The 22,640-nt window shown below is 40.4% G+C and overlaps 1 protein-coding gene across 1 annotated transcript; it reads right to left on the reverse strand.

Moving 5' to 3' along the window:
• Positions 1-5,005: 5,005 nt before the first annotated feature.
• On the reverse strand, positions 5,006-10,352 carry LOC307022165 (uncharacterized protein). The gene is made up of 2 exons (XM_079654798.1): positions 9,898-10,352; positions 5,006-6,850 (listed from the first exon to the last, which is right to left on the reverse strand). Exons 1-2 carry the CDS (start codon positions 10,082-10,084, stop codon positions 5,628-5,630), a joined length of 1,410 nt encoding a protein of 469 aa, XP_079510924.1. The 5' UTR covers positions 10,085-10,352; the 3' UTR covers positions 5,006-5,627.
• Between the last annotated feature and the right edge of the window lie 12,288 nt (positions 10,353-22,640).

Here is a 22,640-nt window from a genome sequence, read left to right on the forward strand (position 1 = left end):
TTTGTCATCGGTGACGTCACTGGCCCAAAACGATACAAGCCTCGATATAAGGTTCAGAAAAAGCTTCGGGGATTACTCGACACACGCTCCGAAGCCTCGGCGCAATACGTAACATCACTAGTTGTAGCCTGAGAGACAGATATATCACATATTTGTAACTAAATGAAACATGAATTGAAACAAAACACGGTATAAACTGAGGAGTGACTCCCGTGAGGTTCATTTATTTTCTTCACTCCGCTGGGAAACTGCTCTCATGTCAAGAAGCATCAGATCAGTGCATGCGCTGCATCGTCCAATCAGTGAGCGATACACAGTAAGGGGACGGAGCGAGTATCTGTGGATTTAATCGAAGGATGGTCTGGTGGTTCCTCGGTTATCGCTCCTCCATTATCGCTCCTCGATCCTAGATCCTCGATTCTCGTTCCTCCGGCAGAAATAAGAGCCATGGGACGGTACTCAAGATGGCGCAGACAAATCAACTTCCGGTGAGACGGAGGAGCGAGGAAATGAAAATATTCGACCTGAGACGCAGCCTGACTGTGGCTGTAGAGCAGTGGCGAGCCGTGACTTTTATACCTAGGCCCTCTGACCCTCCCCCCCTCTTCCCTCTTAAAAAGAAGAGATATTACGTCACAGCGTATACTTTAGCGGAATATCAAGACAACGGCCCGGGGTGCAAAACGCATCAATGACAGCAACCCTCTACCACACAAAACAACACCATTTATATAAACACCTATCATGACAGGGCACCCACAGCCAAGTAACAATTACAAATGAATTAAGTCGGCACGGCGGCCCACATTGAAATTGACTTAGGCCTACCTTTGATGATCAAATCACTTAAACACAAAGTCCATCCTCCTGTCCTTTTGGATGAAGCACTTGGGGGTCATTCAGCTGATCCTTTGCCCCTCCAGTTTATCATTGTAACTCAATCTTGAAAATGACTCGGTTAATAATTTCGCAACGATGTCATCACTATCACTGAAGTGAGCCATCATGAACGAACTTGTGCTAATCATAAATCTATCGATCATAAATCTATCGATTAGATTTATGATTCAAAAATAATAAAAGTATGGTCGACATGTGGATATTATCCGGCTGAACAAAACGTGCATTTATCTAACAGATTCGTTTTCCACAGACCTTATTTCGAGCTATTTTCCAAAATCCTATGGAGAAATCCCATTGCTTTCTGTCGAGGGAATCCGAGCGCGGTTACTTCCGGGTTTAAGGACGCGTCACTGCACCACTTGCATACATAGATATATATACTTGCATAGACCTCACAGCGGTGCGGAACTTGTCATAAAGTCCGCGAAAATGAAGCCCGCCCATTTAGAGGGAAGATATCATTGGTCAATTGTACTGTCATTTGACATTACTCTCTCATTGAGTTACTATGGGCTAGTTTCACAAGATGTAGTCTATCAACTTCCGGCGGCAGGGTGTGTGGTTGTAAACTTCCGGTCTACGGTGTGGAGTGGTTGAGCGGGTAGATAGCGATAGATAGATAGATAGATAAATAGATATATAGCATACATATAGCATACAGATATCATACAGATAGCATACAGATAGCATACAGATAGCGGTAGAGCAAAGTGAGAAGGCTAACGTTAACGTGATGGCACTATTTTAAACTCGATGTCTCCAAGACCTACCGAAGGTTAACATCAGTGATGTACATCGGCTGGTACAAGCGGCAGGCTCAGCCCTGAGGAGCAAAAGAGAAAAGGGGTTCAAGATGTAACATTCCAGTTACATCGACAAATATGAAGGTAAGTGACAAACAAAGCTGTAGTTACTGGCTAACTTTGACAACTTGACAGTCTTGATACAGTGTAAAGCATTTTAATGATGTACTATTACGTGTTTTGGATAACATGAATGATATCCAATTCCCCACAGTTTCAAACAAAGATCTACCTTCAGGGAGAGTGAGCGTCAGGACTAGCTGTTACAGGTCCATGAGAAAGCATGAAAAGCCTCACGATCTCAGAGTAGGGAGAAAAATAAAAAGTGTTCATCGGTTCAAAGCCTCAATCAGGTTCATGTTCTGGGGTTTTGATGTGGCTAGAGTAGGTAACCTGTGATTTAGGAATCATATATACATATGCCATCTTTAATAACTGTAATATATACCGGGCTGCTAAATCCTAAGAACTGCTACAGGATTTGATTTGTAGATTTGATTTGTTTTTGATCTGTATTTTTGAAAATTATGTAACTTTTTATCTTTTTTTTAGCATATTGTTTATTATATTATAACTTAGTACTTTTTTAGCATATTGTTTATTATATTATAACTTAGTACTTTTTAACGCATGTAAGATATTCAACACTAAACTGTCTGTGGCTCTTTCCTGCTTCAACGCTGCAAATTTCCCCTCTGTGGGACTAATAAAGGTATTCTGATTCTGATAACGGGACGAATTTCTACAAAGGGGCACACAGCAATGTAGTGCCGACTTTCTTACACGCTGGAAGGCCATTCGCTTTTCTTTACCCCGAAATCCGCTCATTCTTGATCTCGGTGTGACATAACAAACTGTCAAACTGTCAAGCTATCAAAACTCTGTACTCAAACCGGAAGTACTCAGCCGCACACCCAGCCGCCGGAAGTTGATAGACGCCATCTTGTGCACAGAGCCTATAGCGGGCCCTCTGTGAATGTAGGCCCCGTCTCAGGTCGGTTCAATGAAATCCTTGCTTCCCTCACTTGCGTCGTTTCCCTGTGTTTAGTTCCTCCCTCCAGGGAAGCATGGAGGGATGCAAGGAAACCACGAGAAGCAGGGAAATTAGTTTTAAGAGCAATGGGGCGTCCTTTCCTCCGGAGCGTCACGTGAAGCGACGTCCGTTTGTGATGACGCCGCACAGCTGTTCGTCTGACAGCAGCTCTGTCCCCGTTATTTCCACAAACACCCCTGCCACACATTTACTGACACAAACATTTGTATCATCTGTTGTAGACCCCAATAAATAAAATCAAATAAGAAAAATAAATGCCATTTTTAAAATGTATAAACGAACAATAGTTTTGATTAATATTGATTAGAGTGCACAATAGAAATAAAATAATTGAGAGAATAAAAATATATATATTATCTATCAAAACCCAGTTAGATTAACATTCATTCGATTGCACACTTTGTCTGTTTGTGTGGATATGTAGCACATTAACATTTTAATAGCACTTAATGACTGACTGAATGGAAATGACAGTAAATGAAAAATATAAAACAAAAAAAGCGATCATGAAAATGTTTCCAATAAATGAATACAATGATTTTTGACCACTTTGTTGTTCAGATATATCAAATATTTGTAACTAAATGATACATGAATTGAAAAAAAACACAGTTTAAACTGAGGAGTGAGTCTCGTGAGTTTCATTTATTTTCTTCACTTCGCTGGGGTACTGCTCTCATGTCAAGAACAAGAAGCATGAGATCAGTGCATGCACTGCATCGTCCAATCAGTAAGCGATACACAGTAAGGGGGCGGGGCGAGTATCTGAGGATTTCATCGGAGGATGGACTGGTGGTTCCTCGATTATCGCTCCTCCATTATCGCTCCTCCGGCAGAAATAAGAGCCATGGGACGGTACTCAAGATGGCGCAGACAAATCAACTTCCGGTGAGACCGAGGACCGAGGAGTGAGGAAATGAAAATAGTCGACCTGAGACAGGGCTGTAGAGAGGGACCAACAAGCTCTCCCGTCTTCACAGTAACTCGCAGAGACGGCATTTAACCCTTCACATTCCAACATAAACTGAACAAGCAGATCCAAAGGATTTATTTCAATGGAAATGTTATTTTAAATACAATTAAATCAAGTTATTTTGGTAAAACTAATGAAAAATGTAACAACAAAAAACATATTTTTAAAAAAGTTTTTTTTTTAATGTTTTCAAATATTATTTTTTAGAATATTTTAGGCCCTCACAGAGGGCCTAGAGGGCCCTGACGGCTCGCCACTGCTGTAGAGAGGTACCAGTTTATATTTTTTTCGACTGTATACATCTTAAGGTTTGTTTTTCTTTCTATGTTGGACTGTACATCCTTGTTACTTTGTTTCTTCAGCGTTTTGGCTGCTATTAAAAGCACTTAAGGATACATCTTTTGTGGCTCTTGCCATCTTATTTAATTCCTAGTTATTTCATCGACCCTTTTTGTAACGTTTATGCGTTTATTTATTTTATACTTATGCCCTGTTCTGTCCTCATTACCTGTGTGCTCGTTGTGTGCATAAAGGTACACATTCACTCTAAATCGCATCACAACAAGACCTGTAGTTTTGTGTTATTCGTTTTACAAACACACTGGAGGTCCAGAGGTATGCATTTGGGTTTTCATGCAGGTGTTTGAGGTTTATCACCCAGGAGAGGAAGATCTTTAATGTTCTGCTGTGCCCAGGGTCGGACTGGGGGGAAAAAGTGGCCCAGGGATTAATTGACAGACAGGCCCACTTAATGCGCGGCATGTATCGGCCGGCCGGTGAAGAAAGTACGTTACTTAACAAAAACTCCTATGAATTTAATGTTATTTTGGACAGTTATTCATATAGTAATCACATTACCTGAGCCCTTGAGTTGCCTAGCAAAATAGTTTGCATATAACAGCAGATAGTGATTTTAATGTTAACAGACAACCTGATCTCACCAGAATTCGTGACTCCACCACGACTCCTTAACACCGCATTGCGTGGTGGAGTCACGCATTCTGCTACATTTATGTGTCGGCACCACGCAAACAACCCCAATGTAAAGTGAATGAGGCTCCTTTGTCGTGGTGCACATACGCATTTCTACAACGTCCAGCAATGAGCTTTTATTCTATAAAACGTTTTTAAAATCTACTTTATAATTATGACAGTAATTCAGAATAATGTAGTCATTGAATGGTCATTTCAGTAGATTTAATCAAACAAAACATAAACATAAACATATTGGACATGTTCTCAAGACTGTAACAACACATCACATTCTGTTGAAATAGTCAATTACTAGCCATATCTTACACATTGCTGTTTTGAATCATTAATGTGTAGATGACAGTTGAACTGGATGATGTAACATTTATGCCATCAGCTGGAAAGAAGACATATCGCTCTGTTGGCTTCATTTAGATAACAAAAACAGAGTGAATCTCTCATTTCATCAACAATCTTTGAGTACAGACACCGTCCTGCAGAGAGCACACAGCCCAACAGCACGTCTTTGGTCTAGCATCACTTTACAAAACGTTTGCATTAAGACACTAAGACTAGCTGGTCCCTTGTATCGGTCAGTCCACCTTAAATGAGCAGTGGTTGATCAGCAGGTGAAAGGCAGGACATGGGAACTTGGTCCTGAGGAGATGTAACGATTATTAAACAAGAAAGTTGTCGAGTCAAGGGGTCAAAGAAATGAACATTTGTGATTATTAGTGAATCGGTTGCAGGTGGATGAAATCAGGCTTAGGGAGTAACGTATTACATGTAACGGCATTAGGTCATCAGGACACAAAATAGACAAATGTATTCCCTACAGTTACAGAAGCAGCTGACGACCAACACACTTGTGTCTTTTGAAACGATTATGTCATTTAATTCTTTTGTCACAAACATTGCAGCTCTATTCTTCCTCTCCTGTGTGGACCTTCATGTGTGACTTTAAACTTCCACTCTGTGAAAAAGCTTTTTTACAGACTGTACAGCTAAAGGGTTTCTCTCCTGTGTGGACTCTCATGTGTGCCTTTAAACTTCCACTATGTGAAAAAGCTTTCTTACAGACTGTACAGCTGTGTGGTTTCTCTCCTGTGTGGACTCTCATGTGTGCCTTTAAACTTCCACTCCGTGCAAAATATTTGGTACAAACTGAGCAGCTGTGTGGTTTCTCTCCTGTGTGGACTCTCATGTGTGCCTTTAAACTTCCACTATGTGAAAAAGCTTCCTTACAGACTGTACAGCTGTGTGGTTTCTCTCCTGTGTGGACTCTCATGTGTGCCTTTAAACTTCCACTCCGTGCAAAATATTTGGTACAAACTGAGCAGCTGTGTGCTTTCTCTCCTGTGTGGACTCTCATGTGTTCCTTTAAACTTCCACTTTGTGAAAAAGCTTTCTTACAGACTGAGCAGCTGTGTGCTTTCTCTCCTGTGTGGACTCTCATGTGTGACTTTAAATGTCCACTATGTGAAAAAGCTTTCTTACAGACTGAGCAGCTAAAGGGTTTCTCTCCTGTGTGGACTCTCATGTGTTTCTTTAAATTTCCATTCAGTGAAAAAGCTTTCTTACAGACTGAGCAGCTGAATGGTTTATTTTCAGCATTAGGTCGTGAATCACTGACAGATTCATGTCTATTTTTCAGTGAGTTTGAGCCTGACGCAGGTTCTCTGGTCTCTTTCCAATCAGCACTGTCTTCAGTGTCAGGTTCAGAAGAGTCTCCAGGTTCAGGTTCAGAAGAGTCTCCAGTGTCAGGTTCAGAAGAGTCTCCAGTGTCGTCCTCAGTCTTTGGTTGTAAACTGCTCTCTGGATCTGAGTTCCTGGCTGGTTCTGGTCCTCGACAGTCATCTCCATCAGCTTCTGTTTCCAGGTGTTCAGTTTGTCTTTGATGAGGCTGAGAGGACTGAGGTTTCTCTTTAACATCTTCACTCTTCACAGGGTCAGGAGTGAAAGTGGACTTGGTGATCTCAGCCTTCTCCAGCTCCTGAAGCTGCTCTCCCTCCTCACTGACCCTGAGTTCCTCCTGTTCCTGCTTAATGTTTGGGGGAGGCTCTGGGTCCTCCTGGTCCAGACTGGTGCTGCACTCCTGCTGGTCAGGGAGAAGCTCTTCTTTAACCACCACCAGCTGCTGGACGTCTGCAGGAAACAGGAAACACACAGTCAGAACAAACTGTTAAGTGTTGGCATTTAAAAATATAATCACCATTACAATGGGAGACATTTTTCAACCCTAATTAATGCCTTTGTTTTTATATTTTCACATTATCTTTCTTTGTCCCACTTAATGTATATTTTTGTTGTCTCAATTCATCTTATGTAGCCCAGCCCCTTTGAAAATGAAAAAGGGTTTTTTCTTCTGGCGTAGCACTAGCTGCAATAAACAAGGAATTGTATTTGGGATCATTCACAGATACACTACGCCTACAGTATAGAATTAAAATACTCTGTTACAAATTAAAATCCTGCATTCAAAGCTTATTTAAGTAAAAGTATGCCAGCATCATCAGAACATTTGAAAGCACCTTATTATGATGGTGCAGTAAAATGTTCCCTGTCAGTGTTTAATTTATGATGTTTCTTTATTATTTCGTATGTTGCATTTTACTGTGCTACATGTTCAAAGTTGCACTTGTATAAATGATTATAGATGAAGGAACCTGCTAAATATTAAAATATGTGTTTTTTATATACAGTACCAGTCATAGGTTTGAACACCTTCTCATTCAATGGTTTGTGTTTATTTTAATTTGTTTCTACTTTGTAGATTAATACTGAAGACATCAAAACTATGAAAGAACACATATGGAATTATCTAGTTAACAAAAAAGTGTTAAAAAATCAAGACTATGATTCTTGGCTTCTCTCAGTCAGCTTCATGAGGTAGACACCTGGAATGGTTTTCAATTAACGCGTGCGCCTGGTCAAGAGTCAATGTGTGGAATGAATTGCCTTCTTAATGTGTTTGAGACCATCAGTTGTGTTGTGCAGAGGTAGAGTTAGTGCACAGTGGAAAGCCCTATTTGACTGCTGTTGTAATCCATATCATGGCAAGAACGACTCAACCCAGTAAAGAGAAACGACCGTCCATCATCACTTTAAGAAATGAAAGCCAGTCGATCCGGAAAATGTCAAGAACTTTGAATGTATTCTCAAGTGCAATCGCAAAAACCATCGAATGCTATGATGAGACTGGCTCTCATGAGGACCCCCCTGGAAAGGAAGAGCAAGAGTTACCTCTGCTCAGAGGATAAATACATCAGTGTTACCAGCCTCAGAAACCGCAAGTTAAAGCACCTCAGATTAGAGCCCACATAGATGATCACAGAGCTCAAGGAGCAGACAATCTTAAAGGACCCATGTCATGGCCATTTATACTGATCATAATTCCATTGTTGAGGTCTACTAGAATAGATTCACATTGTTCAATGTTCCAAACCCACATTGGTTTCTCATACAGCATCTCTGTATAGTATGTGTATTCACTCTGTCCTACACACCTTGTTGGAGCTCCTGCCCCCCCCTCCCTTTGTGCCCACTGTGCTCTGACTGGTCAGCTCGCCCACTCTGTTTTGATGAGTCCACCACCGTTACAGCTGAATATCAGTGTTTATGTTTTACAATGGCGTTTGTTAGCAACCAGAAAATGACACCAGTAAGGACAAACAGATGAGAATGCTGCGTGGGGTCAGGATGCCGTGTTGAGGGGACATTATTTTTTTATTATTATTTGTGTTTCTTTTTTTTCCTGGCTTAGTTTCAACCAAAATACAGACTAATGCTAATAATAGTAATAGTATTAATAATTGTAAATGGCCATTGGTCACAACACCAGTTTGTTTTACTGTAGACTTGGAGGAAGCCAGCAGCCTGCACTGCTACACACCGACCCCGCCACCCCCCCCCCCCCTCTCCGTCACACGTGCGATTGATTTATTGGCGATATACAGAACAGTGAGAACAACACAACTAAGGATGAACAAAGCGGTACGTTCAAAGAAGAGTACCTCCTGGAACTACTTCGAACTGACAAGTGCAAATGAAGTAAAATGCAAGTTTTTTAAAATATATTAATAATCGATTAATATTCACCAGGGCTGTCCGATTTTCGAATTTGATCATGGTCAGGGGGGGGGGGGGGGGGGGGGGGGGGGCTTTGCTGGGGTCACTGTTGGTGATTTATTCAGAATTCAAGGCACCCTTAACCAGCATGGCTACCACAGCATTCTGCAGTAGCAGCTAAATTTAAATCATATTCTGGATTTTTAAACACTTCTTTGTTTACTAGATAATTCTAGTTAATGTGTTATTTTATAGTTTTGATGTCTTCAGTATAAATCTACAAAGCAGAACCAATTTAAATAAATAAAAAACTTCGAATCAGAAGATGTGTCCAAACTTTTGACCACATCTAATACTAGTGTATATCTCTCTCAAAATATATATTCTGTGTATATATATATATATATATATATATATATATATATATATATATATATATATATATATATATATATATATATATTGTACACAGAATATATTATAAATACATGTTGGCATTAATTGATTGATGAGATTTTACATTAATTTATATTAACGTTTTAATTACTTAATGACCTTTGTACTAGTTCCCCTATTCTTTATCAAGTAACATTTTAGATGTGTTTAATTTATTATTGAACATATTTATTGATTGATTTCTTTATGAATTATTCTCGCGCCATTTCAATTAATCAAAAGTATTTGTTTTTATTTGCTTTTACACATTTAAAAAAAAAAAGGTGAATAAAGAAGCACATTAAAACTAAAGTATCAATGTATGTCACATTTAACCAACTAGTGCCTACATGTATGGGTAATATTTAAATCAGTACATTAAATGGCATATTATTCAATCCATGTATTTGTATAAATATATTTATTTTGGTAGGTTTGCTTTTACGTGATACATTTGAATTATTATAATAAAGTACATGTGTCTAATAATACTTACATACTTTTACTTAAATAAGATAAACTTAAAGATATGAAATCCTTTAACTTGTAATGGAGGATTTTCACAGTGTGGTGTTTGTACTTTTACTTACCTGCAGCAAGTGCTGCTAAAGGGTGTAAAGTGTTATTAATGTGATAATAAAGTGCTACTGAAGAGTGTAAAGTGTTAATTAAGGGTAAAGGGAACAGACCTGCTCTGTGTATCCGAAGCTGAGGCTGTAAAACAGCGTCCAGAAGTTTCTGGAGTCTCTTGTTCTCCTCTTTGGAAAGAGACAGCTCCTCCTCGAGCTCTGCTATTGTTTGTTCAAACAGAGCAAATATCTCTTCAGCAGTGAGTCGCTGCTTCTTCAACGACAGCAGCATTTGGACTTTACTCATGTTTCCTAGATCACCTTTTCCTGCAGACTCCTTTAAACACACCGTTTCTCTCTCCGTCAAACTCTTAATCTGACTAGCGTTGCTAACGTGTTTCCAGCTAGCATGCTAAGCTAGCTCCTATAGTCCGAGGTAAACGCTCCAGAAAAAAGAGCACAGAGTCCATTCGGAGGTTTATCCAAACACAGAGATGATGGATCAGTAGAGCTGGAGCTCCCACACACTTTCTCAGGAACACAGAGAGAGATAACCGTAGCGACGAGACGACACCTCGATCCAGGTTAGAAAGAGCTGGGAACTTCACTTCCGGTGCGGTTTGAGGACGTCAAAATAAAAGCGGGAAGGATTTATTATTTTTGGTTTTAAGAACGATTGGCATCCGGACGTTGCCTTAACACCTACCACTGGATCAATAATAAAACTACTCTTTCAAAACAAAACTATTATAACTAACAGAAAATACTCATAAAGGACAAAGGGAAAATAAATAAACATCATTAAGCTAAACAGGTCGCAGTGCACAAATCAAATATCTGTATAGTGTTAGAAATTAAAATCAATGTGGATATGCGTAATTTGAATTAAATACACTATTGTAGTGCCGAGAGATAGGGAGTCAGAGGCGAAGCAATGATGGTGTAAAAGGGGACTTTATTGCGGAGCAGAAATAGAGATGTTGTTGGGTCGCAGCCCGGGAAGAAGAGAGAGTGAAGTCAGGAGGGCACACAATACATATAGTAAACACAAACATATCCGTTTGGGAACAATAGCCCTACCCCACAGTTCCGTGTGTGAATTATGTTCAAGTGTATTAAAGGTGGTCACCACACTATTTAATTTAAATCAGTTTTATTCTGAAAAACCGGAAGTTCACACTAATTATTAACTTAACATTTTTATTCTGAAAATTCTTAATTTCCAGTTAGCATTAGCATGTGGCGAAATGCTACGTTTTCAAACCGTGAATTGAAGGTGAAATGACATGTGATGCTGTGCACTAAACACACTGGCATTAGCACTCATTTATTGACGCTGAATAATGTTTATCAGGGAATGTTTAAATAACCACAGACACCAGAATGATGTAATTAACAACAGAAAAAGGCAGGAATTGCATTGGACCCGCCCCCTACGACGCCGGCCAATAGGAGAAGACCTCAGATGACAACAGGAAGGGCAAGCCAATAATCGATCTTTTCTAACCCCTGACCTGGACTGACAGGTCACATGAGTACATACAGTACAGAAACTGCACTCGTCAAAGTCCTCAATGACCTCCTCACCTCTGCTGACACTGGTTCCCTCAATATTCTCATCCTCCTCGACCTGAGTGCAGCCTTCGATACCGTGAGCCACAACATCCTGCTCACCCGACTCAGGGACATTGGTATTGAAGGTATTGCACTCAGATGGCTCCAGTCCTACCTCACTGAACGATCCCACTTCATCTCCCTCCCCAACCACTCCTCTGCCACAGCTTCAGTCACCCAAGGTGTTCCTCAAGGATCAGTACTTGGACCCCTCCTCTTCATCATTTACATCCTGCCCCTCGGTCAGATACTCCGCCACTTCAACCTGGACTTCCACTGCTATGCTGATGACACTCAGATCTACCTCAGCACCAAATCCCTCCATAACCCACCCCTTACCCACATCGATTCCTGTCTGACAGCTATTAAAACTTGGATGCAACATAACCTCCTCAAACTGAACAGCAACAAAACAGAACTCCTCCTAATCGGCTCCAAATCCACCCTCAGCAAGGTCACTAACATAACACTCACCATCGATGGCACCATTGTTTCCCCCTCCAATCAGGCACGCAACCTTGGCGTAATCTTTGACCCCACCCTCTCCCTCGAACCTCACATCCGCCAAACAGTCAAAACCTCATTTTTCCACCTCCGCAATATTGCAAAAATCCTACCCTCTCTCACCCGCCCCGCAGCCGAACGACTAATCCATGCCTTCATTTCCTCCCGCCTTGACTACTGCAACTCACTTCTTTACGGCATCAGCACTACATCCCTCAACAGACTCCAACGGGTTCAAAATGCAGCTGCACGTCTCCTCACACATACCAAATCATGGCATCACATCAGCCCAGTCCTCAAAGAGCTCCACTGGCTTCCTGTCTCCCATCGCATCAATTACAAAATGATGGTCCTCACCTACAAAGCACTCCACCATTTGGCCCCCCCTTATCTCACAAACCTTCTCACTCCTTATCAACCCCCACGGTCCCTCAGATCCACCGCAGCCGGACTCCTATCCATTCCCACATCCACACTCTGCAGCTTTGGGGACAGAGCCTTCTCAGTGGCAGCTCCTAGGCTCTGGAACTCCCTCCCCCAAGATCTCCGTGACTCTGAGTCCCTCACAGTCTTTCAGTCCCGCCTCAAAACACATATTTTCAACTCTGCCTACCCATAAGCCCCCCTCCTCTCAATCAATTTCCTCTTGACTACCTTTTTATTTATTTTACTATACTTACTTGTTTGCCTGTCCTTGTTTGTCTACCCTCCCTCATATTGTAAAGCGTCTTTGAGTCGTGAAAAGCGCTATATAAATAAAATGCATTATTATTATTATTATTATGAGGAGAGTTCCTCCACTTGCACATTTCATTTGTAAACCACCACATCTTTTGTATAATTAAATGCTGTTAACTTTTATAAGCTTCCCTTGACTCTTTTCAGTCTCCTGCCTTCAGGGTTCTAGAATTGCTTTCCCTTAATAATATTCGTAAACGTAACCATGCTGTAGCCTGAGAAAGGCTAAACCATATAAAAGAATACATTTATTAACTACATTATCTCATTTAGCTGTAGCTTTTATAAACAAAAAAAAAGACGTATTGACCAGTCGTTGAACCAGGGACCTTGCGGTCAAGAGTCAACTGCTTTCCGGCTGAACCACAGCACACGTACACTTCCTGAAAACACTGCACTATATTTAGTCCTGTATTTATTCATTTATTTTTGTATTCCTACATTTATTTATGCTTTTATTTATTTATACGTATGACATGTTCCGACCTCTATATAGGTGAGGGTCTGAGCTCTCTTAATTCTATCGTGTAAGCACCGGGCCCGGGTACTGGAGGGGTAATATCGTTATTATTATACATCCATATGAGCGTTGTGGTTCAACGGTTCAACCGATCTGAATCGCTTTCTGAAGCAGTCACGTGGTATCGACAGGCAGCGAGGCTTCGTTTTGTCATCGGTGACGTCACTGGCCCAAAACGATACAAGCCTCGATATAAGGTTCAGAAAAAGCTTCGGGGATTACTCGACACACGCTCCGAAGCCTCGGCGCAATACGTAACATCACTAGTTGTAGCCTGAGAGACAGATATATCACATATTTGTAACTAAATTAAACATGAATTGAAACAAAACACGGTATAAACTGAGGAGTGACTCCCGTGAGGTTCATTTATTTTCTTCACTCCGCTGGGAAACTGCTCTCATGTCAAGAAGCATCAGATCAGTGCATGCGCTGCATCGTCCAATCAGTGAGCGATACACAGTAAGGGGACGGAGCGAGTATCTGTGGATTTAATCGAAGGATGGTCTGGTGGTTCCTCGGTTATCGCTCCTCGATCCTAGATCCTCGATTCTCGTTCCTCCGGCAGAAATAAGAGCCATGGGACGGTACTCAAGATGGCGCAGACAAATCAACTTCCGGTGAGACGGAGGAGCGAGGAAATGAAAATATTCGACCTGAGACGCAGCCTGACTGTGGCTGTAGAGCAGTGGCGAGCCGTGACTTTTATACCTAGGCCCTCTGACCCTCCCCCCCCCCCTCTTCCCTCTTAAAAAGAAGAGATATTACGTCACAGCGTATACTTTAGCGGAATATCAAGACAACGGCCCGGGGTGCAAAACGCATCAATGACAGCGACCCTCTACCACACAAAACAACACCATTTATATAAACACCTATCATGACAGGGCACCCACAGCCAAGTAACAATTACAAATGAATTAAGTCGGCACGGCGGCCCACATTGAAATTGACTTAGGCCTACCTTTGATGATCAAATCACTGAAACACAAAGTCCATCCTTCTGTCCTTTTGGATGAAGCACTTGGGGGTCATTCAGATGATCCTTTGCCCCTCCAGTTTATCATTGTAACTCAATCTTGAAAATTACTCGGTTAATAATTTCGCAACGATGTCATCACTATCACTGAGGTGAGCCATCATGAACGAACTTATGCTAATCATAAATCTATCGATCATAAATCTATCGATTAGATTTATGATTCAAAAATAATAAAAGTATGGTCGACATGTGGATATTATCCGGCTGAACAAAACGTGCATTTATCTAACAGGTTCGTTTTCCACAGACCTTATTTCGAGCTATTTTCCAAAATCCTATGGAGAAATCCCATTGCTTTCTGTCGAGGGAATCCGAGCGCGGTTACTTCCGGGTTTAAGGACGCGTCACTGCACCACTTGCATACATAGATATATATACTTGCATAGACCTCACAGCGGTGCGGAACTTGTCATAAAGTCCGCGAAAATGAAGCCCGCCCATTTAGAGGGAAGATATCATTGGTCAATTGTACTGTCATTTGACATTACTCTCTCATTGAGTTACTATGGGCTAGTTTCACAAGATGTAGTCTATCAACTTCCGGCGGCAGGGTGTGTGGTTGTAAACTTCCGGTCTACGGTGTGGAGTGGTTGAGCGGGTAGATAGCGATAGATAGATAGATAGATAAATAGATATATAGCATACATATAGCATACAGATAGCATACAGATAGCATACAGATAGCATACAGATAGCGGTAGAGCAAAGTGAGAAGGCTAACGTTAACGTGATGGCACTATTTTAAACTCGATGTCTCCAAGACCTACCGAAGGTTAACATCAGTGATGTACATCGGCTGGTACAAGCGGCAGGCTCAGCCCTGAGGAGCAAAAGAGAAAAGGGGTTCAAGATGTAACATTCCAGTTACATCGACAAATATGAAGGTAAGTGACAAACAAAGCTGTAGTTACTGGCTAACTTTGACAACTTGACAGTCTTGATACAGTGTAAAGCATTTTAATGATGTACTATTACGTGTTTTGGATAACATGAATGATATCCAATTCCCCACAGTTTCAAACAAAGATCTACCTTCAGGGAGAGTGAGCGTCAGGACTAGCTGTTACAGGTCCATGAGAAAGCATGAAAAGCCTCACGATCTCAGAGTAGGGAGAAAAATAAAAAGTGTTCATCGGTTCAAAGCCTCAATCAGGTTCATGTTCTGGGGTTTTGATGTGGCTAGAGTAGGTAACCTGTGATTTAGGAATCATATATACATATGCCATCTTTAATAACTGTAATATATACCGGGCTGCTAAATCCTAAGAACTGCTACAGGATTTGATTTGTAGATTTGATTTGTTTTTGATCTGTATTTTTGAAAATTATGTAACTTTTTTTTAGCATATTGTTTATTATATTATAACTTAGTACTTTTTTAGCATATTGTTTATTATATTATAACTTAGTACTTTTTAACGCATGTAAGATATTCAACACTAAGCTGTCTGTGGCTCTTTCCTGCTTCAACGCTGCAAATTTCCCCTCTGTGGGACTAATAAAGGTATTCTGATTCTGATAACGAGACGAATTTGTACAAAGGGGCACACAACAATGTAGTGCCGACTTTCTTACACGCTGGAAGGCCATTCGCTTTTCTTTACCCCGAAATCCGCTCATTCTTGATCTCGGTGTGACATAACAAACTGTCAAACTGTCAAGCTATCAAAACTCTGTACTCAAACCGGAAGTACTCAGCCGCACACCCAGCCGCCGGAAGTTGATAGACGCCATCTTGTGCACAGAGCCTATAGCGGGCCCTCTGTGAATGTAGGCCCCGTCTCAGGTCGGTTCAATTAAATCCTTGCTTCCCTCACTTGCGTCGTTTCCCTGTGTTTAGTTCCTCCCTCCAGGGAAGCATGGAGGGATGCAAGGAAACCACGAGAAGCAGGGAAATTAGTTTTAAGAGCAATGGGGCGTCCTTTCCTCCGGAGCGTCACGTGAAGCGACGTCCGTTTGTGATGACGCCGCACAGCTGTTCGTCTGACAGCAGCTCTGTCCCCGTTATTTCCACAAACACCCCTGCCACACATTTACTGACACAAACATTTGTATCATCTGTTGTAGACCCCAATAAATAAAATCAAATAAGAAAATTAAACGCCATTCTTAAAATGTATAAATGAACAATAGTTTTGATTAATATTGATTAGAGTGCACAATAGAAATAAAATAATTGAGAGAAGAAAAATATATATATTATCTATCAAAACCCAGTGAGATTAACATTCATTGGATTGCACACTTTGTTTGTTTGTGTGGATATGTAGCACATTAACATTTTAATAGCACTTAATGACTGACTGAATGGAAATGACAGTAAATGAAAAATATAAAACAAAAAAAGCGATCATGAAAATGTTTCCAATTAATGAATACAATGATTTTTGACCACTTTGTTGTTCAGATATATCAAATATTTGTAACTAAATGAAACATGAATTGAAACAAAACACAGTTTAAACTGAGGAGTGAGTCTCGTGAGTTTCATTTATTTTCTTCACTTCGCTGGGGTACTGCTCTCATGTCAAGAACAAGAAGCATGAGATCAATGCATGCACTGCATCGTCCAATCAGTAAGCGATACACAGTAAGGGTGGGGCGAGTATCTGAGGATTTCATCGGAGGATGGACTGGTGGTTCCTCCATTATCGCTCCTCCATTATCGCTCCTCCGGCAGAAATAAGAGCCATGGGACGGTACTCAAGATGGCGCAGACAAATCAACTTCCGGTGAGACCGAGGACCGAGGAGCGAGGAAATTAAAATAGTCGACCTGAGACAGGGCTGTAGAGAGGGACCAACAAGCTCTCCCGTCTTCACAGTAACTCGCAGACACGGCATTTAACCCTTCACATTCCAACATAAACTGAACAGGCAGATCCGAAGGATTTATTTCAATGGAAATGTTATTTTAAATACAATTAAATCAAGTTATTTTGGTAAAACTAATGAAAAATGTAACAACAAAAACATATTTTTAAAAAAGTTTTTTTTTTAATGTTTTCAAATATTATTTTTTTGAATATCTTAGGCCCTCACAGAGGGCCTAGAGGGCCCTGACGGCTCGCCACTGCTGTAGAGAGGTACCAGTTTATATTTTTTCGACTGTATACATCTTAAGGTTTGTTTTTCTTTCTATGTTGGACTGTACATCCTTGTTACTTTGTTTCTTCAGCGTTTTGGCTGCTATTAAAAGCACTTAAGGATACATCTTTTGTGGCTCTTGCCATCTTATTTAATTCCTAGTTATTTCATCGACCCTTTTTGTAACGTTTATGCGTTTATTTATTTTATACTTATGCCCTGTTCTGTCCTCATTACCTGTGTGCTCGTTGTGTGCATAAAGGTACACATTCACTCTAAATCGCATCACAACAAGACCTGTAGTTTTGTGTTATTCGTTTTACAAACACACTGGAGGTCCAGAGGTATGCATTTGGGTTTTCATGCAGGTGTTTGAGGTTTATCACCCAGGAGAGGAAGATCTTTAATGTTCTGCTGTGCCCAGGGTCGGACTGTGGGGGAAAAGTGGCCTGGGGATTAATTGACAGACAGGCCCACTTAATGCGCGGCATGTATCGGCCGGCCGGTGAAGAAAGTACGTTACTTAACAAAAACTCCTATGAATTTAATGTTATTTTGGACAGTTATTCATATAGTAATCACATTACCTGAGCCCTTGAGTTGCCTAGTAAAATAGTTTGTATATAACAGCAGATATAGTGATTTTAATGTTAACAGACAACCTGATCTCACCAGAATTCGTGACTCCACCACGACTCCTTAACACCGCATTGCGTGGTGGAGTCACGCATTCTGCTACATTTATGTGTCGGCACCACGCAAACAACCCCAATGTAAAGTGAATGAGGCTCCTTTGTCGTGGTGCACACACGCATTTCTACAACGTCCAGCAGTGAGCTTTTATTCTATAAAACGTTTTTAAAATCTACTTTATAATGATGACAGTAATTCAGAATAATGTAGTCATTGAATGGTCATTTCAGTAGATTTAATCAAACAAAACATAAACATATTGGACATGGCCTCAAGACTGTAACAACACATCACATTCTGTTGAAATAGTCAATTACTAGCCATATCTTACACATTGCTGTTTTGAATCATTAATGTGTGGATGACAGTTGAACTGGATGATGTAACATTTATGCCATCAGCTGGAAAGAAGACGTATCGCTCTGTTGGCGTCATTTAGACAACAAAAATAGAGTGAATCTCTCATTTCATCAACAATCTTTGAGTACAGACACCGTCCTGCAGAGAGCACACAGCCCAACAGCACGTCTTTGGTCTAGCATCACTTTACAAAACGTTTGCATTAAGACACTAAGACTAGCTGGTCCCTTGTATCGGTCAGTCCACCTTAAATGAGCAGTGGGTGATCAGCAGGTGAAAGGCAGGACACGGGAACTTGGTCCTGAGGAGATGTAATGATTATTAAACAAGAAAGTTGTCGAGTCAAGGGGTCAAAGAAATGAACATTTGTGATTATTAATGAATCGGTTGCAGGTGGGTGAAATCAGGCTTAGGGAGTAATGTATTACATGTAACGGCATTAGGTCATCAGGACACAAAATAGACAAATGTATTCCCTTACAGTTACAGAAGCAGCTGACGGCCAACACACTTGTGTCTTTTGAAACGATTATGCCATTTAAATCTTTTGTCACAAACATTGCAGCTCTATTCTTCCTCTCCTGTGTGGGCCTTCATGTGTCTCTTTAAACTTCCACTATGTGAAAAAGCTTTCTTACAGACTGAGCAGCTGTTTTCTGTCTCTCCTGTGTGGACTCTCATGTGTTCCTTTAAACTTCCACTATGTGAAAAAGCTTTCTTACAGACTGTACAGCTGTGTGGTTTCTCTCCTGTGTGGACTCTCATGTGTGCCTTTAAACTTCCACTCCGTGAAAAATATTTGGTACAAACTGAGCAGCTGTGTGGTTTCTCTCCTGTGTGTACTCTCATGTGTTCCTTTAAACTTCCACTATGTGAAAAAGCTTTCTTACAGACTGGGCATCTGTTTTTTTTCTCTCCTGTGTGGACCCTCATGTGTGCCTTTAAACTTCCACTATGTGAAAAAGCTTTCTTACAGACTGAGCAGCTGTGTGGTTTCTCTCCTGTGTGGATTCTCATGTGTGCCTTTAAATTTCCATTCAGTGAAAAAGCTTTCTTACAGACTGAGCAGCTGAATGGTTTCTTTTCAGCACTAGGTCGTGAATCACTGACAGATTCATGTCTATTTTTCAGTGAGTTTGAGCCTGACGCAGGTTCTCTGGTCTCTTTCCAATCAGCACTGTCTTCCGTGTCCGGTTCAGTAGAGTCTTCAGTGTCAGGTTCAGAAGAGTCTCCAGTGTCGTCCTCAGTCTTTGGTTGTAAACTGCTCTCTGGATCTGAGTTCCTGGCTGGTTCTGGTCCTCTACAGTCCTCTCCATCAGCTTCTGTTTCCAGGTGTTCAGTTTGTCTTTGATGAGGCTGAGAGGACTGAGGTTTCTCTTCATCATCTTCACTCTTCACAGGGTCAGGAGTGAAAGTGGACTTGGTGATATCAGCCTTATCCAGCTCCTGAAGCTGCTCTCCCTCCTCACTGACCCTGAGTTCCTCCTGTTCCTGCTTAATGTGTGGGGGGGGCTCTGGGTCCTCCTGGTCCAGACTGGTGCTCCACTCCTGCTGGTCAGGGAGAAGCTCTTCTTTAACCACCACCAGCTGCTGGACGTCTGCAGGAAACAGGAAACACACAGTCAGAACAAACTGTTAAGTGTTAGCATTTAGAAATATAATCACCATTACAATGGGAGACATTTTTCAGCCCTAATTAATGCCTTTGTTTTTATATTTTCACATTATCTTTCTTTGTCCCACTTAATGTGTATTTGTGTTGTCTCAATTCACCTTATGTAGCCCAGCCCCTTTGAAAATGAAAAAGGTTTTTTTCTTCTGGCGTAGCACTAGCTGCAATAAACAAGGAATTGTATTTGGGATCGTTCACAGATACACTACGCCTACAGTATAGACTTAAAATACTCTGTTACAAATTAAAATCCTGCATTCAAAGCTTATTTAAGTAAAAGTATGCAAGTATCATCAGAACATTTGACGGCACCTTCTTATGTAACATTAATGATGGTGCAGTAAAATGTTCCCTGTCAGTGTTTAATTTATGATGTTTCTTGATTCTTTCGTATGTTGCATTTTACTGTGGTACATGTTCAAAGTTGCGCTTGTGTAAATGATTATAGACGAGGGAACCGGCTAAATATTAAAATATGTGTGTTTTTTATATACAGTACCAGTCAAAGGTTTGGACACCTTCTCATTCAATGGTTTGTGTTTATTTTAATTTGTTTCTACTTTGTAGATTAATACTGAAGACATCAAAACTATGAAAGAACACATATGGAATTATCTAGTTAACAAAATAGTGTTAAAAATCAAGAATATGAGTCTTGGCTTCTCTCAGTCAGCTTCATGAGGTAGACACCTGGAATGGTTTGCAATTAACACGTGCGCCTTGTCAAGAGTCAATGACTTGCCTTCATAATGTGTTTGAGACCATCAGTTGTGTTGTGCAGAGGTAGAGTTAGTGCACAGTGGAAAGCCCTATTTGACTGCTGTTGTAATCCATATCATGGCAAGAACGACTCAACCCAGTAAAGAGAAACGACCGTCCGTCCATCGTCACTTTAAGAAATGAAAGCCAGTCGATCCGGAAAAATTTCAAGAACTTTGAATGTATCCTCAAGTGCAATCGCAAAAACCATCGAATGCTATGATGAGACTGGCTCTCATGAGGACCCCCCCGGGAAAGGAAGAGCAAGAGTTACCTCTGCTCGGAGGATCAATACATCAGAGTTACCAGCCTTAGAAACCGCAAGTTAAAGCACCTCAGATTAGAGCCCACATAGATGATCACAGAGCTCAAGGAGCAGAAAATCTTAAAGGTCCCATGACATGGCCATTTCTACTGATCATAATTCCATTGTTGAGGTCTACTAGAATAGATTTATATTGTTCAATGTTCCAAACTCATATTGGTTTCTCAAACAGCATCTCTGTATAGTATGTGTATTCACTCTCTGTCCTACCCACCTTGTTGGAGCTCCTGCCCCCCCCTCCCTGTGAGCCCACTGTGCTCTGACTGGTCAGCTCGCCCACTCTGTTTTGATGAGTCCACTACCGTTACAGCTGAATATCAGTGTTTATGTTTTAAAATGGCGTTTGTTAGCAACCAGGAAATGACACCAGTAAGGACAAACAGTCCAACACTTCTTTGTTTACTAGATAATTCTAGTTAATGTGTTATTTTATAGTTTTGATGTCTTCAGTATAAATTTACAAAGCAGAACCAATTAAAAAAAATAAAAAACTTCGAATGAGAAGATGTGTCCAAACTTTTGACTACATCTAATACTAGTGTATATCTCTCTCAAAATATATATTCCGTGTGTATGTGTATATATATATATATATATATATATTTATATATATATATATATATATATATATATATATATATATATTGTACACAGAATATATTATAAATACATGTTGGCAATAATTGATTGATGAGATTTTACATTAATTTATATTAACGTTTTAATTACTTAATGTTCCCCTAGTTCCCCTATTCTTTATCAAGTAACATTTTAGATGTGTTTAATTTATTATTAAACATATTTATTGATTGATTTCTTTATGAATTATTCTCGCGCCATTTCAATTAATCCAAAGTATTTGTTTTTATTTGCTTTTACACATTTAAAAAGAAAAGGTGAATAAAGAAGCACATTAAAACTAAAGTATCAATGTATGTCACATTTAACCAACTAGTGCCAACATGTATGGGTAATATTTAAATCAGTACATTAAATGGCATATTATTCAATCCATGTATTTTTATAAATATATTTATTTTGGTAGGTTTGCTCTTCCGTAATACGTTTTAATTATTATAATAAAGTACATGTGTCTAATAATACTTACATACTTTTACTTACCTGCAGCAAGTGCTGATAAAGGGTCTAAAGTGTTATTAATGTGATAATAAAGTGCTACTGAAGATTGTAAAGTGTTAATTAAGGGTAAAGGGAACAGACCTGCTCTGTGTATCCGAAGCTGAGGCTGTAAAACAGCGTCCAGAAGTTTCTGGAGTCTCTTGTTCTCCTCTTTGGAAAGAGACAGCTCCTCCTCGAGCTCTGCTACTGTTTTTTCAAACAGAGCAAATATCTCCTCATTAGCAGCAGTGAGTCGCTGCTTCTTCAACGACAGCAGCATTTGGACTTTACTCATGTTTCCTAGATCACCTTTTCCTGCAGACTCCGTTAAACACACCGTTTCTCTCTCCGTCAAACTCTCAATCTGACTAGCGTTGCTAACGTGTTTCCAGCTAGCATGCTAAGCTAGCTCCTATAGTCCGAGGTAAACA

This window comes from Notothenia rossii, assembly GCF_949606895.1.
Source record: "Notothenia rossii genome assembly, chromosome: 1".
In the NCBI taxonomy this organism is placed as follows: Eukaryota; Metazoa; Chordata; class Actinopteri; order Perciformes; family Nototheniidae; genus Notothenia; species Notothenia rossii.